General features: G+C 42.6%; 1 protein-coding gene across 1 annotated transcript in view; it reads left to right on the top strand.

Moving 5' to 3' along the window:
* The window catches only part of LOC133608239 (centrosomal protein of 89 kDa-like), a 150,462-nt gene that overhangs the window by 59,585 nt on the left and 73,321 nt on the right, over positions 1–17,556 (top strand). The window contains exon 15 of the mRNA XM_061963443.2: positions 9,357–9,446. Within this exon, the coding sequence (XP_061819427.1) occupies positions 9,357–9,446 (90 nt within the window). The remainder of the gene's footprint in view (positions 1–9,356; positions 9,447–17,556) is intronic.

Below are 17,556 nucleotides of genomic sequence, written 5' to 3'. Positions count from 1 at the left end.
AACCACAGTGAAGGATGACTTCTCATTCCCTGTGGTGCGAATATTCACCGTACGTGCTCCCGTTGTATCCACAGTGCGGTTCACAGGAATATCAAAAGTCAGTGGAACCTCGTCCATGTTGATAATGTTCTCTGGCCGGATCTTTTTTTCAGCTATCTTGTTTTTTCAATATGCACGGAAAGTAGCCAGCTTTTCTTGAAAGTCTTTAGGCAGTTGCTGTGAAATAGTAGTCCGTGTGCGGATGGAGAGATTGCGTCTTTTCATGAACCGGAAACCTGTCGCTTAGTAGGAGCCATTTTGTGGTCTTTACAGATGTAAACACACAAAGGAAATGAAACGTAATATCCGCGCGCTTCTTCTTCTTCTACGGGGGCGGGTGGTTGCTTACAGTAGAAGAAGAAGCGCTTCTTGTTCTATGGGGGCGGGTGCTTCCAGCGGTTGGAGTTCTTTGGTTAATCCACCCGGAATGACGGCGAGTGTTGTATTTGTGTGCTTCACTTGTTTTTTGACACCATCTGTGATGTGGGCGCGCATGGAGTCGTATATCAACATGGACGGAGCTGCGTGAAAAAAGCCACCCGGCCTCTTCGCGTAAACTTCCCTTAACCACTCGCTCATCTTTTCTTCATCCATCCATCCCTTCGAGTTAGCTTTTATGATGACGCCGGCTGGAAAGGTCTCTTTTGGCAAGGTCTTCCTTTTGAATATCACCATGGGTGGAAGTTTCTGGCCATTAGCATGGCAAGCTAGAACCACAGTGAAGGATGACTTCTCATTCCCTGTGGTGCGAATATTCACCGTACGTGCTCCCGTTGTATCCACAGTGCGGTTCACAGGAATATCAAAAGTCAGTGGAACCTCGTCCATGTTGATAATGTTCTCTGGCCGGATCTTTTTTTCAGCTATCTTGTTTTTACAATATGCACGGAAAGGAGCCAGCTTTTCTTGAAAGTCTTTAGGCAGTTGCTGTGAAATAGTAGTCCGTGTGCGGATGGAGAGATTGCGTCTTTTCATGAACCGGAAACCTGTCGCTTAGTAGGAGCCATTTTGTGGTCTTTACAGATGTAAACACACAAAGGAAATTAAACGTAATATCCGCGCGCTTCTTCTTCTTCTATGGGGGCGGGTGGTTGCTTACAGTAGAAGAAGAAGCGCTTCTTGTTCTATGGGGGCGGGTGCTTACCTTGGCGGTTGCTTGCGTAGAAGAAGAAGCACTTCCTCTTCTACGGGGAAAAAAGATGGCGGCTGTTTACCGTAGTTGCGAGACCGAAACTTTATGAAAATGAATCTTAATATTACCGTATTTTCCGCACCATAAGGCGCCCTGGGTTAAAAGCCGCGCCTTCAATGAACGGCATATTTCAAAACTTTGTCCACCTATAAGCCGCCCGGTGTTGTAAGCCGCATCTAACTGCGCTAAAGGAATGTCAAAAAAACAGTCAGATAGGTCAGTCAAACTTTAATAATATATTAAAAACCAGCGTTCTAACAACTCTGTTCACTCCCAAAATGTACGCAAATGTGCAATCACAAACATACGTATATCAACATGGACAGAGCTGCGTGAAAAAAGCCACCCGGCCTCTTCGCGTAAACTTAAACTTAACTTAAACACTCGCTCATCTTTTCTTCATCCATCCCTTCGAGTTAGCTTTTATGATGACGCCGGCTGGAAAGGTCTCTTTTGGCAAGGTCTTCCTTTTGAATATCACCATGGGTGGAAGTTTCTGGCCATTAGCATGGCAAGCTAGAACCACAGTGAAGGATGACTTCTCATTCCCTGTGGTGCGAATATTCACCGTACGTGCTCCCGTTGTATCCACAGTGCGGTTCACAGGAATATCAGTTGCTGTGAAATACGGTAGTAATCCGTGTGTGGATGGAGAGATTGCGTCTTTTCATGAACCGGATCCTTGTCGCTTAGTAGGAGCCATTTTGTGGTCTTTACAGATGTAAACACACAAAGGAAATGAAACGTACGGTATATCCGCGCGCTTTTTCTTCTTCTACGCGGGCGGGTGGTTGCTTACAGTAGAAGAAGAAGCGCTTCCTGTTCTATGGGGGCGGGTGCTTACCTTGGCGGTTGCTTGCGTAGAAGAAGAAGCGCTTCCTGTTCTACCGGGAAAAAAGATGGCGGCTGTTTACCGAAGTTGCGAGATCGAAACTTTATGAAAATGAATCTTAATATTTATCCATATATAAAGCGCACCGGGTTAAAAGGCGCACTGTCAGCTTTTGAGTAAATTTGTGGTTTTTAGGTGCGGCTAATAGTGCGGAAAATACGGTACTCGCATACCTGCCAACTACTCCGGTTTTCCCGTAATTAGTACGGTTTTCATCAACCTATTCCGGGTTACGGTTGCAGTGATAAAAAATACGGTTTTTCATTAATTAAAAAAATTGGTTTTTTTTTAAGTTTTATTCACGAAATCGCGTAACAACAATGATAATCGTCACTGCTTCCCGTAACTTCCTATCGAGCCATTCCGAATGCCATGCGCGAGGCTATTTATAGCACCGCTGCCAAGCACGAGGCACCTGTTGCCCATTGTTTCCAAACGAGCGAACGATCATGGAATCAGCCGGAGAAAAATCGCAAACGAGTCTTAAACCCAGGGCCGGCCCATGGCATAGGCCGTATAGGCAAATGCTAAGGGCGCCGTCCATCAGGGGGCGCCACGCCAGTGCCACAAATATTGGAGAAAAAAAAAAAAAAAAAAAGTTGGTGCTATTATTTGTAAATACAAAAAATAATCCCACGTTAATTAAAATGCAAAGTAAAGCCTATTTAATAGAAATATTATTTGTTACAACATTACGCCCCCCCTTCCCCCGCACGGTGCGCCCCCTCCCTTCCCGTATCATGACTCTTTTTGGACGTCACCACATCAAAAAAATCAACACAAGATGTCAAAACGGCCAAAACTGTCAGGTGCCCAGGGAAGAAAAAAGAGAAAAGAAGAGGAGGAGAAACGAGAAAAGACAGAGGTAGCATGTAGGTAACGTTAGCCTACATGAAATTATTTGTCTCTTACAGAATGTGATAGTAGCTGGCTTTTTAGCATTAAGCTAATGTTACATGATTCGGCAATTGCTAATCAATAAATAGCTAGTTCTGTTTTAACGTCGGGTTAATATTGTGGAGGGGGATAAATTGTTATGGAAAATAATAATGTAATGTTAGGTAATTACAGTACTCCCACCTTACATTCCTCAGGGACATTTGTATTACCGGTAGATCTTTTAAGCAGGTGTTTTTTGTTTACATTGTTATTGCCTTCTGGTTAGCTAATGTTTGCCCTGCAGGTAATAGTCACTTTTCCACCCCTTTATATATTAGGTATAGTTGTAAGTAAAAAAAAAAAAAAAAAGGTGGGGGGGGCGCCACCTAAAACCTTGCCTAGGGCGCCAGATTGGTTAGGGCCGGGCCTGCTTAAACCGAAAAGAAAACTGCAGTCATTCTGTGAAGAATAATTCAAAAGCCTATCCGGGAATAATTATCCGTTCCAAAAAGGGTGAAAACTACGCGAATTGCACCTTGTGCAGACAAGATTTTTCGATCGGACACGGAGGAATTAGCGATGTAAAAGACCACGTTGGGACAAAAAAACACAAGTCTAATGCCGTTGCTAGCGATACAAGTTGAAAACTTTCAACGTTTTTCGGATTTTAGCCACAAAAAGGTATTGACACCAATGTTATCTATTGGAATTGTTTAGTACTGTTATACTGTTAAAAGTGTTTATACTATTTATGCTTTCAAGTCCAAGTTGAAGAAATCTTGTTAAATGTTGACAGCATAACTACCAAAATACAGAAGTATGTCCTTAATATTTTTGCAGTGCTATTTCTGTTGAAAAGTTCAAATGATTACATTAGAGATGTGATGTGCCACTTTTCAAGTGTCTGATGGCTTCAATTAATTTTCATTAATTTTTCATATTTTGAATTCTTTTGAAAGGCTTACAAAAAAACTACATTTGAATTGTAATTCCATGCTATTGACAGGACTATTGATTTTAATGAAGTTAGCTTACCATGTTTACAGTATGATAATTGTGATAGAAATGTGAATTTTAGGCACAGAATATTTTTTACAATTGAACAAGGCAGTAGATTATACAAGCTTGGACAGAAAGTTAATAATGACACCAATTTTTTTTTTTAATGGAATTGTTTAGTACTGTTTTACCATTTGTTTACTGTCAAAAGTGTTTATACTTTCAATGAACAAATTGAAGTCTTGTGAAAGGTTGACAGGATAACTGGCATTAACTGTCAAAATAATTTCAAACTATTGAAGTTAGCTTACAGAATAAACATGTCAATCAACCCATATGATTTTTGCTGTAATATTTTTGTTTTGAAAAGTCACTGTGACTGATAGAAAAGTGATGGTTTTAGCAACATTTTAACCTGTCTGAATGCTAATAATCATTTTGCGTCGGGGGGCGAAGCCTGAACCCCCCCACCAGGACTTTGTCCTGGACCTACCGGGGCCTGCGGCCCCTGGACCCTGGCTACTAGGTTTTTCTGATTTCAAAAGTTGGCAGGTATGTACTCGGTAAAATTTTTATTTTTAAGGCCAAAAATAGATATTCACTTAGTATTACTTTCTTTAAAACATGTATTCAACATGTTTTAACTTTAGAAAGTTACATGGTTGAAACCGATAATGATGCCAGAAAAACATAAGAATAGATGGGAAGTTCTCAAGTGCTTATTTTGAAAATGTAATTTTGTTTATAGATTATACCAGTATGCAATCTTGTTGTTGTGTTCCCTAATTTGAGTTTACATAAATGAAGGTGTGCGTTGCTGAGCCCGACCTGGACATAATCTGGACTGGACCTGGTTTTAAGAACCTTTTAAACAATCTAATTTCATTGACAATCTGGTCTGGTGAAGATAATGTCCTTTATCAACCAAAAAACAAACAAACATATATATATATATATATATATATCCATCCATCCATCCATCTTCTTCCGCTTATCCGAGGTCGGGTCGCGGGGGCAGCAGCCTAAGCAGGGAAGCCCAGACTTCCCTCTCCCCAGCCACTTGGTCCAGCTCCTCCCGGGGGATCCCGAGGCGTTCCCAGGCCAGCCGGGAGACATAGTCTTCCCAACGTGTCCTGGGTCTTCCCCGTGGCCTCCTACCGGTCGGACGTGCCCTAAACACCTCCCGAGGGAGGCGATCGGGTGGCATCCTGACCAGATGCCCGAACCACCTCATCTGGCTCCTCTCCATGTGGAGGAGCAGCAGCTTTACTTTGAGCTCCCCCCGGATGACAGAGCTTCTCACCCTATCTCTAAGGGAGAGACCCGCCACCCGGCGGAGGAAACTCATTTGGGCCGCTTGTACCCGTGATCTTGTCCTTTCGGTCATAACCCAAAGCTCATGACCATAGGTGAGGATGGGAACATAGATCGACCGGTAAATTGAGAGCTTTGCCTTCCGGCTCAGCTCCTTCTTCACCACAACGGATCGATACAGCGTCCGCATTACTGAAGACGCCGCACCGATCCGCCTGTCGATCTCACGATCCACTCTTCCCTCACTCGTGAACAAGACTCCCAGGTACTTGAACTCTACTACTATATATATATATATATATATATATATATTTTATTTTTTTTTTCATTTTTTTTTTATTGACATCCAGCATCAGACATTCCTATCCATTACATCATATTCACATACATCATATATCTATTGTCTGCCCTAAATATCAAAATATATATTTTTTGTTTATATCCCAACCATACCGCCCCCCGCCTCCAAAAAAAGAAAGAAACAGCAGAAAAACAAAATAGTATTTGCAAATACATCAAATAAATAAAGAAATAATAAGAAAAAAGAAATGACAATACATTATTGATAATAATAATGAGAAATAAAATAAAAGAATATAAACAGATATATATATATCTATATATATATACACATATCGGGAGTAATTTTTTTTTTTTTAAGCAGTACAATCACTAATTAGAGAAATTAAAGTCAGGCTTATGGGGCGTGACATAATTGACCCAGTTTTCCCAGAATGAAGTACATGTCTCCAATTTATAATTAATAAAGGCAGTTATCTTCTCCATTTTATATATGTCCATTGTTGTTTCCATCCATTGCTTCAGAGTTGGGCTCTCCTGGGATATCCATTTCCTAGTAATGCTCTTTTTACAAGCTTCTCAGGTGGAATTCTTTCCCATTCTTGCTTGATGTACAGCTTAAGTTGTTCAACAGTCCGGGGGTCTCCGTTGTGCTATTTTAGGCTTCACATTTTCAATGGGAGACAGGTCTGGACTACAGGCAGGCCAGTCTAGTACCCGCACTCTTTTACTATGAAGCCACGTTGATGTAACACGTGGCTTGGCATTGTCTTGCTGAAATAAGCAGGGGCGTCCATAGTAACGTTGCTTGGATGGCAACATATGTTGCTCCAAAACCTGTATGTACCTTTCAGCATTAATGGCGCCTTCACAGATGTGTAAGTTACCCATGTCTTGGGCACTAATACACCCCTATACCATCACACATGCTGCATTTTACACTTTGCGCCTATAACATGGTTCTTTTCCTCTTTGGTCCGGCGGACACGACGTCCACAGTTTCCAAAAACAATTTGAAATGTGGACTCGTCAGACCACAGAACACTTTTCCACTTTGTATCAGTCCATCTTAGATGAGCTCAGGCCCAGCGAAGCCGACGGCCGTTTCTAGGTGTTGTTGATAAACGGTTTTCGCCTTGCATAGGAGAGTTTTAATTTCCACTTACAGATGTAGCGATCAACTGTAGTTACTGACAGTGGGTTTCTGAGGTGTTCCTGAGCCCATGTGGTGATATCCTTTACACACTGATGTCGCTTGTTGATGCAGTACAGCCTGAGGGATGGAAGGTCACGGGCTTAGCTGCTTACGTGGAGTGATTTCTCCAGATTCTCTGAACCCTTTGATGATATTACGGAGCGTAGATGGTGAATTCCCTAAATTCCTTGCAATAGCTGGTTGAGAAAGGTTTTTCTTAAACTGTTCAACAATTTGCTCACGTATTTGTTGACAAAGTGGTGACCCTCGCCCCATCCTTGTTTGTGAATGACTGCGCATTTCATGGAATCTACTTTTATACCCAATCATGGCACCCACCTGTTCCCAATTAGCCTGCACACCTGTGGGATGTTCCAAATAAGTGTTTGATGAGCATTCCTCAACTTTATCAGTATTTATTGCCACCTTTCCCAACTTCTTTGTCACGTGTTGCTGCCATCACATTCTAAAGTTAATGATTATTTGCAAAAAAAAAAAAAAAGTTTATGAGTTTGAACATCAAATATGTTGTCTTTGTAGCATATTCAACTGAATATGGCTTGAAAATGATTTCCAAATAATTGTATTCCGTTTATATTTACATCTAACACAATTTCCCAACTCATATGGAAACGGGGTTTGTAATAAAAATGTAAAAAAAAGAGGCCATTTGTGTGCATGAAAGCCATGTGGCGCCGCTGTGTTCGTGAATGTCCAGAGGTGGGACCAAGTCATTGTTTTGCAAGTCACAAGTAAGTCTCAAGTCTTTGCCCTCAAGTCCGAGTCAAGTCCCGAGTCAAGACAGGCAAGCCCCGAGTCAAGTCCAAAGTCAACACTGGAAAGTCTCAAGTCAAGTCCTAAGTCCTGCATTTTGAGTTTCGAGTCCTTTCAAGTCCTTTTAACCACAGACTAATATATTAACACAGATTGTGTATGCTTTTCAAACGCTGTATTTATTTATTAAAACAATTGCATTTTAAATTGCAGGAAAGAAAATTGTGCTGACATTGCACTTTATAATAGCACTATTAACCAGTCATTTTAAACATTAACTCATTCCTTTACAGAACAAACACATTGAAAAATAAAGTGCAAATGTACTTATTTGTACAAAAGTGTTAACATTGAAAAAACATGACATATACGTGAACATAACAAAAAAGTTGTACTTTTTATATGTCAGGGCCCTATGCTGCATTGCATTTGCAAAAGACCAAATTAGCCAAGAGTCTGTCAGTCATTTGTGCACGATGGGGGCGTAGTATGATGCCACCGTGGCTGAAAACTCGCTCCACTGGAGCACTGGAGGCAGGCACTGCCAAGACTCTCATGGCCACTCGGAACAGTGAAGGAAGAGTCTTCGTGTTCAATGCCCAGAACAAAAGGGGGGAGAGAGTTGTTTTGGGTTGGTGCACTACTTGTAAGTGTATCTTGTGTTTTTTATGTTGATTTAATTAAAAAAAGGAAAAAAAAAATTTATTTCTTGTGCGGCCCGATACCAATCGATCCACGGACCAGTACCGGGCCGTGGCCCGGTGGTTGGGGACCACTGAGGTAAACAACCAACAGTATGTCAGAAAGCTAGCTAAAACGGTACACATATTCATAATATAGTATACATTTTAACTGACCTTTATTTCACTATTTTTGTCTTTTTTTAGGTGGCTAAAATACGCGGTGCTGCTGACCGCCGTCTAACGTTACGTGTGATATATTGACTAACGTAACCCTGCTTAAAAAAAAATCACTGAACAAAAAGTATGAATAAGGTAGTGAACTGCAACAGATTCCCGTGTTTGCAATAACGTTATAACGTTAGCAGTGAGTTTACAGCCTCACTGATTTAACTACACAGCAAACAAAAGTCACGTTACTTAGCCAATAAACGTTATCTTACATTCAAAACTTACCGTTCTTTGTGCAACTTCAAATGCCGGACGAAGTTGGAAGTTGTTGCCTCTCCATCAGTCATTTTGGAACCGCATGTGTTGCATACTGCAAACCGTTTTGTGTTGACCACCTCGTAATTTTTATACCCAAACAAAATGATTTTAGGTATCATTTTTTGTTCACTGGCGTGTGGTTTGGACATGTCTTCTTCGTTGGTTGTCCTGCAATTTGATTGGATGAATGCTGTGTGATGAAAACAAAGTAGATGTAATTTGATTGGCTGTTGTACTGAGAGCACACCAGCTGACACACGCAACGCTGATAGACAAGTACACGATGAAAAATGCGGAGCGCTCCCGAATAACTTTTTCATCTTTGGGTTTTGGGGAAAGTAGCAAGTCATGTCAATTCAAAAGGCTCAAGTCCAAGTGAAGTCACAAGTCATTGATGTTAAAGTCTAAGTCGAGTTGCAAGTCTTTTTACATTTTGTCAAGTCGAGTCTAAAGTCATCAAATTCATGACTCGAGTCTGACTCGAGTCCAAGTCATGTGACTCGAGTCCACACCTCTGTGAATGTCTTCTGCAAACGAAATAATCAGGAGCAATGTTTCCCTGCAAACAAAGATGTCCGACTGTCCTCTCTCCTCCGTCCTTAGGCGTCGACGCTTCAGCAGGAAAAGCAGGAGTTCCTCGGCAAGATGGTGAACGGCACCGTTCAATTCGGAAAGCTGGAGGAGCGCGTCAAGGTGAGTTCCTCCATCCGCGGCACGTCGGTCAGACCCGCACGGGCTTCCGAGTACGGTCAGAAGCAGAACACACCAAATAATACTTACTTTAGGGGAATAACCACAATGAGGATCAAATTCTAACCATAGCCTTTTTTGTAGTAACAGAAGGTTCCTAATGGGCGTAACACAACTAGTGTGACTATGTGTAGTGCTGGTCGGGCAGAAGGGCGGCCAGGTGTGTGATGGATCAAAGAGGATGAATGTTGAACAAAAACTGATTTTAATAACAGAAAGTAAAAGCTTAGTTGTCACGTTCAAACACTGAGGACATCTATTAAACAAGACAAAAGGCAAGGAATCAAACAGAGACAGAATTCAATTTGGACTCAATATTGAGGAGCGACATGGCCACTGCACTCTCTGTACAGTCCTGCACCACGCTCTGACGGAGAAGGTTTTCGTCTCCTTATTTATTCAGATGTTCAATGTTCACGCACCAACACATGTCACAGCAGGAATGGGAAGTATGTAAAACGGTCATTGTTTTCGGTCGCTTTGAAGATCAAGGAGAGGATTTCTCGGGCTTGGGCTCTTCCTGGATCCAGCTGGGGCAGGTGTTGGAGGACAAATGGATAACCCCTCCCGTCTCCTGACCACAGTGACTTCAAGAGGGACGGCGTGGCGCAGTGGGAGAGTGGCCGTGCGCAACCCAAGGGTCCCTGGTTCAATCCCCACCTAGTACCAACCTCGTCATGTCCGTTGTGTCCTGAGCAAGACACTTCACCCTTGCTCCTGATGGGTGCTGGTTAGCGCCTTGCATGGCAGCTCCCTCCATCAGTGTGTGAATGTGTGTGTGAATGGGTAAATGTGGAAGTAGTGTCAAAGCGCTTTGAGTACCTTGAAGGTAGAAAAGCGCTATACAAGTACAACCCATTTATCATTTATTATTTATCATTTAAGAGGGCAGCGGGTCGTAAACAGCGTTGACCTCGGTCACCAAACAGTTGGAAGAGAGTTTGTGAAATACTTCAGAGAGAGTTCGTTTAACACTTCAAAGAGAGTTCCTCTGGAAGTTGAGCAGATCCTGCCATCTGTCCGTGTTGAAATCACGGTGGAGTTTCACGAGCCTTCTTCCTCTTGTTAGGCCTCGAAAGACAGCATTCATAATACAACGTTTCTTTTGTGATAACTTACAAACAATTAGTTGTTGAAGTGCTTTATTGTAGTGTTTTTCAACCTTTTTTGAGCCAAGGCGCATTTTTTTCATTGAAAAAATCCGGAGGCACACCACCAGCAGAAAACATTAAAAAACGAAACTCAGTTGACAGTAAAAAGTCGTTCTCGCAATTGTTGGATATGACTTTAAAGAAGGGGAACCGGAGGGTGTGCTCCAACTATCGTGGGATCACACTCCTCAGCCTTCCCGGTAAGGTCTATTCAGGTGTACTGGAGAGGAGGCTACGCCGGATAGTCGAACCTCGGATTCAGGAGGAACAGTGTGGTTTTCGTCCTGGTCGTGGAACTGTGGACCAGCTCTATACTCTGGGCAGGGTCCTTGAGGGTGCATGGGAGTTTGCCCAACCAGTCTACATGTGTTTTGTGGACTTGGAGAAGGCATTCGACCGTGTCCCTCGGGAAGTCCTGTGAGGAGTGCTCAGAGAGTATGGGGTATCGGACTGTCTGATTGTGGCAGTCCGCTCCCTGTATGATCAGTGTCAGAGCTTGGTCCGCATTGCCGGCAGTAAGTCGGACACGTTTCCAGTGAGGGTTGGACTCCGCCAAGGCTGCCCTTTGTCACCCATTCTGTTCTGAACTTTTATGGACAGGCGCAGTCAAGGCGTTGAGGGGATCCGGTTTGGTGGCTGCAGTATTAGGTCTCTGCTTTTTGCAGATGATGTGGTCCTGATGGCTTCATCTGGCCAGGATCTTCAGCTCTCGCTGGATCGGTTCGCAGCCGAGTGTGAAGCGACTGGGATGAGAATCAGCACCTCCAAGTCCGAGTCCATGGTTCTCGCCGGGAAAAGGGTGGAGTGCCATCTCCGGGTTGGGGAGGAGATCTTGCCCCAAGTGGAGGAGTTCAAGTACCTCGGAGTCTTGTTCACGAGTGGGGGAAGAGTGGATCGTGAGATCGACAGGCGGATCGGTGCGGCGTCTTCAGTAATGCGGACGCTGTATCGATCCGTTGTGGTGAAGAAGGAGCTGAGCCGGAAGGCAAAGCTCTCAATTTACCGGTCGATCTACGTTCCCATCCTCACCTATGGTCATGAGCTTTGGGTTATGAGCGAAAGGACAAGATCACGGGTACAAGCGGCCGAAATGAGTTTCCTCCGCCGGGTGGCGGGTCTCTCCCTTAGAGATAGGGTGAGAAGCTCTGTCATTCGGGGGGAGCTCAAAGTAAAGCCGCTGCTCCTCCACATGGAGAGGAGCCAGATGAGGTGGTTCGGGCATCTGGTCAGGATGCCACCCGAACGCCTCCCTAGGGAGGTGTTTAGGGCACGTCCGACCGGTAGGAGGCCGCGGGGAAGACCCAGGACACGTTGGGAAGACTATGTCTCCCGGCTGGCCTGGGAACGCCTCAGGGTCCCACAGGAAGAGCTGGACGAAGTGGCTGGGGAGAGGGAAGTCTGGGCTTCCCTGCTTAGGCTGCTGCCCCCGCGACCCGACCTCGGATAAGCGGAAGAAGATGGATGGATGGATGGACATTAAAACATAACCAAGCATGCATCACTATAGCTCTTGTCTCAAAGTAGGTGTACTGTCACCACCTGTCACATCACTCCCTGACTTATTTGGACTTTTTTGCTGTTTTCCTTTTGTGTAGTGTTTTCGTTCTTGTCTTGCGCTCCTATTTTGGTGGCTTTTTCCTTTTTTGTTGGTATTTTCCTGCAGCAGTTTCATGTCTTCCTTTGAGCGATATTTCCCACACCTGCTTTGTTTTAGCAATCCAGACTATTTAAGTTATGCGGACGCTATCCTTCTTTGTGGGGACATTGTTGATTGTCTTGTCATGTTCGGATGTACTTTGTGGACGCCGTCTGCTCCACACACTGTAAGTCTTTGCTGTCGTCCAGAATTCTGGACGACAGCAATGGTGCAATGGATGTCGAGTGGATCTAGCATAATATTGTGAGAGTTCAGTCCATAGTGGATCTAACATAATAGTGAGAGTCCAGTCCATAGTGGATCTAACATAATAGTGTGAGAGTCCAGTCCATAGTGGATCTAACATAATAGTGAGAGTCCAGTCCATAGTGGATCTAACATAATAGTGTGAGAGTCCAGTCCATGGTGGATCTAACATAATAGTGTGAGAGTCCAGTCCATAGTGGATCTAACATAATAGTGAGAGTCCAGTCCATAATGTATCCAACATAATAGTGAGAGTCCAGTCCATAGTGGATCTAACATAATAGTGTGAGAGTCCAGTCCATAGTGGATCTAACATAATAGTGTGAGAGTCCAGTCCATAGTGGATCTAACATAATAGTGTGAGAGTCCAGTCCATAGTGGATCTAACATAATAGTGTAAGAGTCCAGTCCATAGTGGATCTAACATAATAGTGTGAGAGTCCAGTCCATAGTGGATCTAACATCATAGTGAGAGTCCAGTCCATAGTGGATCTAACATAATAGTGAGAGTCCAGTCCATAGTGGATCTAACATAATAGTGTGAGAGTCCAGTCCATAGTGGATCTAACATAATAGTGAGAGTCCAGTCCATAGTGGATCCAACATAATAGTGAGAGTCCAGTCCATAGTGGATCTAACATAATAGTGTGAGAGTCCAGTCCATAGTGGATCCATCATAATAGTGAGAGTCCAGTCCATAGTGGATCTAACATAATAGTGAGAGTCCAGTCCATAGTGGATCTAACATAATAGTGCGAGAGTCCAGTCCATAGTGGATCTAACATAATAGTGAGAGTCCAGTCCATAATGTATCCAACATAATAGTGAGAGTCCAGTCCATTGTGGATCTAACATAATAGTGAGAGTCCAGTTCATAGTGGATCTAACATAATAGTGAGAGTCCAGTCCATAGTGGACCTAACATCATAGTGAGAGTCCAGTCCATAGTGGATCTAACATAATAGTGAGAGTCCAGTTCATAGTGGATCTAACATAATAGTGAGAGAGTCCAGTCCATAGTGGATCTAACATAATAGTGAGAGAGTCCAGTCCATAGTGGATCTAACATAATAGTGAGAGTCCAGTCCATAATGTATCCAACATAATAGTGAGAGTCCAGTCCATAGTGGATCTAACATAATAGTGAGAGTCCAGTCCATAGTGGATCTAACATAATAGTGTGAGAGTCCAGTCCATAGTGGATCTAACATAATAGTGAGTGTCCAGTCCATAATGTATCCAACATAATAGTGAGAGTCCAGTCCATAGTGGATCTAACATAATAGTGTGAGAGTCCAGTCCATAGTGGATCAAACATAATAGTGTGAGAGTCCAGTCCATTGTGGATCGAACATAATAGTGAGAGTACAGGCCATAGTGGATCTAACATAATAGTGTGAGAGTCCAGTCCATAGTGGATCTAACATAATAGTGTGAGAGTCCAGTCCATTGTGGATCGAACATAATAGTGAGAGTACAGGCCATAGTGGATCTAAGATAATATTGTGAGAGTCCAGTCCATAGTGGATCTAACATAATAGTGAGAGTCCAGTCCATAGTGGATCTAACATAATAGTGAGAGTCCAGTTCATAGTGGATCTAACATAATAGTGAGAGTCCAGTTCATAGTGAATCTAACATAATAGTGAGAGTCCAGTCCATAGTGGATCTAACATACTAGTGAGAGTCCAGTCCATAGTGGATCTAACATAATAGTGAGAGTCCAGTCCATAGTGGATCTAACATAATAGTGAGAGTCCAGTCCATAGTGGATCTAACATAATAGTGTGAGAGTCCAGTTCATAGTGGATCTAACATAATAGTGAGAGTCCAGTCCATAGTGGATCTAACATAATAGTGAGAGTCCAGTCCATAGTGGATCTAACATAATAGTGAGAGTCCAGTCCATAGTGGATCTAACATAATAGTGTGAGAGTCCAGTCCATAGTGGATCTAACATAATAGTGAGAGTCCAGTCCATAGTGGATCTAACATCATAGTGAGAGTCCAGTCCATAGTGGATCTAACATAATAGTGAGAGTCCAGTCCATAGTGGATCTAACATCATAGTGAGAGTCCAGTCCATAGTGGATCTAACATAATAGTGAGAGTCCAGTCCATAGTGGATCTAACATAATAGTGAGAGTCCAGTCCATAGTGGATCTAACATAATAGTGTGAGAGTCCAGTCCATAGTGGATCTAACATAATAGTGTGAGAGTCCAGTCCATAGTGGATCTAACATAATAGTGAGAGTCCAGTTCATAGTGGATCTAACATAATAGTGAGAGTCCAGTCCATTGTGGATCTAACATAATAGTGAGAGTCCAGTTCATAGTGGATCTAACATAATAGTGTGAGAGTCCAGTCCATAGTGGATCTAACATAATAGTGAGAGTCCAGTCCATAGTGGATCTAACATAATAGTGTGAGAGTCCAGTCCATAGTGGATCTAACATAATAGTGTGAGAGTCCAGTCCATAGTGGATCTAACATAATAGTGAGAGTCCAGTCCATAGTGGATCTAACATAATAGTGAGAGTCCAGTCCATAGTGGATCTAACATAATAGTGAGAGTCCAGTCCATAGTGATTCTCACATAATAGTGAGAGTCCAGTCCATAGTGGATCTCACATAAAAGTGAGAGTCCAGTCCATTGTGGATCTAACATCATAGTGAGAGTCCAGTCCATAGTGGATCTAACATCATAGTGAGAGTCCAGTCCATAATGGATCCAACATAATAGTGAGAGTCCAGTCCATAGTGGATCTAACATAATAGTGTGAGAGTCCAGTCCATAGTGGATCTAACATCATAGTGAGAGTCCAGTCCATAGTGGATCTAACATAATAGTGAGAGTCCAGTCCATAGTGGATCTAACATAATAGTGAGAGTCCAGTCCATAGTGGATCTAACATAATAGTGTGAGAGTCCAGTCCATAGTGGATCTAACATAATAGTGTGAGAGTCCAGTCCATAGTGGATCTAACATAATAGTGAGAGTCCAGTTCATAGTGGATCTAACATAATAGTGAGAGTCCAGTCCATTGTGGATCTAACATAATAGTGAGAGTCCAGTTCATAGTGGATCTAACATAATAGTGTGAGAGTCCAGTCCATAGTGGATCTAACATAATAGTGAGAGTCCAGTCCATAGTGGATCTAACATAATAGTGTGAGAGTCCAGTCCATAGTGGATCTAACATAATAGTGTGAGAGTCCAGTCCATAGTGGATCTAACATAATAGTGAGAGTCCAGTCCATAGTGGATCTAACATAATAGTGAGAGTCCAGTCCATAGTGGATCTAACATAATAGTGAGAGTCCAGTCCATAGTGATTCTCACATAATAGTGAGAGTCCAGTCCATAGTGGATCTCACATAAAAGTGAGAGTCCAGTCCATTGTGGATCTAACATCATAGTGAGAGTCCAGTCCATAGTGGATCTAACATCATAGTGAGAGTCCAGTCCATAATGGATCTAACATAATAGTGAGAGTCCAGTCCATAGTGGATCTAACATAATAGTGAGAGTCCAGTCCATAGTGGATCTAATATAAAAGTGTGAGAGTCCAGTCCATAGTGGATCTAACATAATAGTGAGAGTCCAGTCCATAGTGGATCTAACATAATAGTGTGAGAGTCCAGTCCATAGTGGATCTAACATAATAGTGAGAGTCCAGTCCATAGTGGATCTAACATAATAGTGTGGGAGTCCAGTCCATAGTGGATCTAACATAATAGTGTGAGAGTCCAGTCCATAGTGGATCTAACATAATAGTGAGAGTCCAGTCCATAGTGGATCTAACATAATAGTGAGAGTCCAGTCCATAGTGGATCTAACATAATAGTGTGAGAGTCCAGTCCATAGTGGATCTAACATAATAGTGTGAGAGTCCAGTCCATAGTGGATCTAACATAATAGTGAGAGTCCAGTCCATAGTGGATCTAACATAATAGTGAGAGTCCAGTCCATAGTGGATCCAACATAATAGTGAGAGTCCAGTCCATAGTGGATCTAACATAATAGTGAGAGTCCAGTCCATAGTGGATCTAACATAATAGTGAGAGTCCAGTCCATAGTGGATCTAACATAATAGTGGAAGTCCAGTCCATAATGTATCCAACATAATAGTGAGAGTCCAGTCCATAGTGGATCTCACATAATAGTGAGAGTCCAGTCCATAGTGGATTTCACATAATAGTGAGAGTCCAGTCCATTGTGGATCTAACATCATAGTGAGAGTCCAGTCCATAGTGGATCTAACATAATAGTGAGAGTCCAGTCCATAATGTATCCAACATAATAGTGAGTCCAGTCCATAGTGGATCTAACATAATAGTGTGAGGGTCCAGTCCATAGTGGATCTAACATAATAGTGTGACAGTCCATAGTGGATCTAACATAATAGTGTGAGAGTCCAGTCCATAGTGGATCTAACATAATAGTGTGAGAGTCCAGTCCATAGTGGATCTAACATAATAGTGTGACAGTCCATAGTGGATCTAACATAATAGTGTGAGAGTCCAGTCCATAGTGGATCTAACATAATAGTGAGAGTCCAGTCCATAATGTATCCAACATAATAGTGAGTCCAGTCCATTGTGGATCTAACATAATAGTGAGAGTCCAGTTCATAGTGGATCTAACATAATAGTGTGAGAGTCCAGTCCATAGTGGATCTAACATAATAGTGTGAGAGTCCAGTCCATAGTGGATCTAACATAATAGTGAGAGTCCAGTCCATAGTGGATCTAACATAATAGTGAGAGTCCAGTTCATAGTGGATCTAACATAATAGTGAGAGTCCAGTCCATTGTGGATCTAACATAATAGTGAGAGTCCAGTTCATAGTGGATCTAACATAATAGTGAGAGTCCAGTCCATTGTGGATCTAACATAATAGTGAGAGTCCAGTTCATAGTGGATCTAACATAATAGTGTGAGAGTCCAGTCCATAGTGGATCTAACATAATAGTGTGAGAGTCCAGTCCATAGT

This window comes from Nerophis lumbriciformis, linkage group LG06, assembly GCF_033978685.3.
Source record: "Nerophis lumbriciformis linkage group LG06, RoL_Nlum_v2.1, whole genome shotgun sequence".
Taxonomy (NCBI): domain Eukaryota; kingdom Metazoa; phylum Chordata; class Actinopteri; order Syngnathiformes; family Syngnathidae; genus Nerophis; species Nerophis lumbriciformis.
This window is presented reverse-complemented; position numbering and strand designations above follow the sequence as displayed.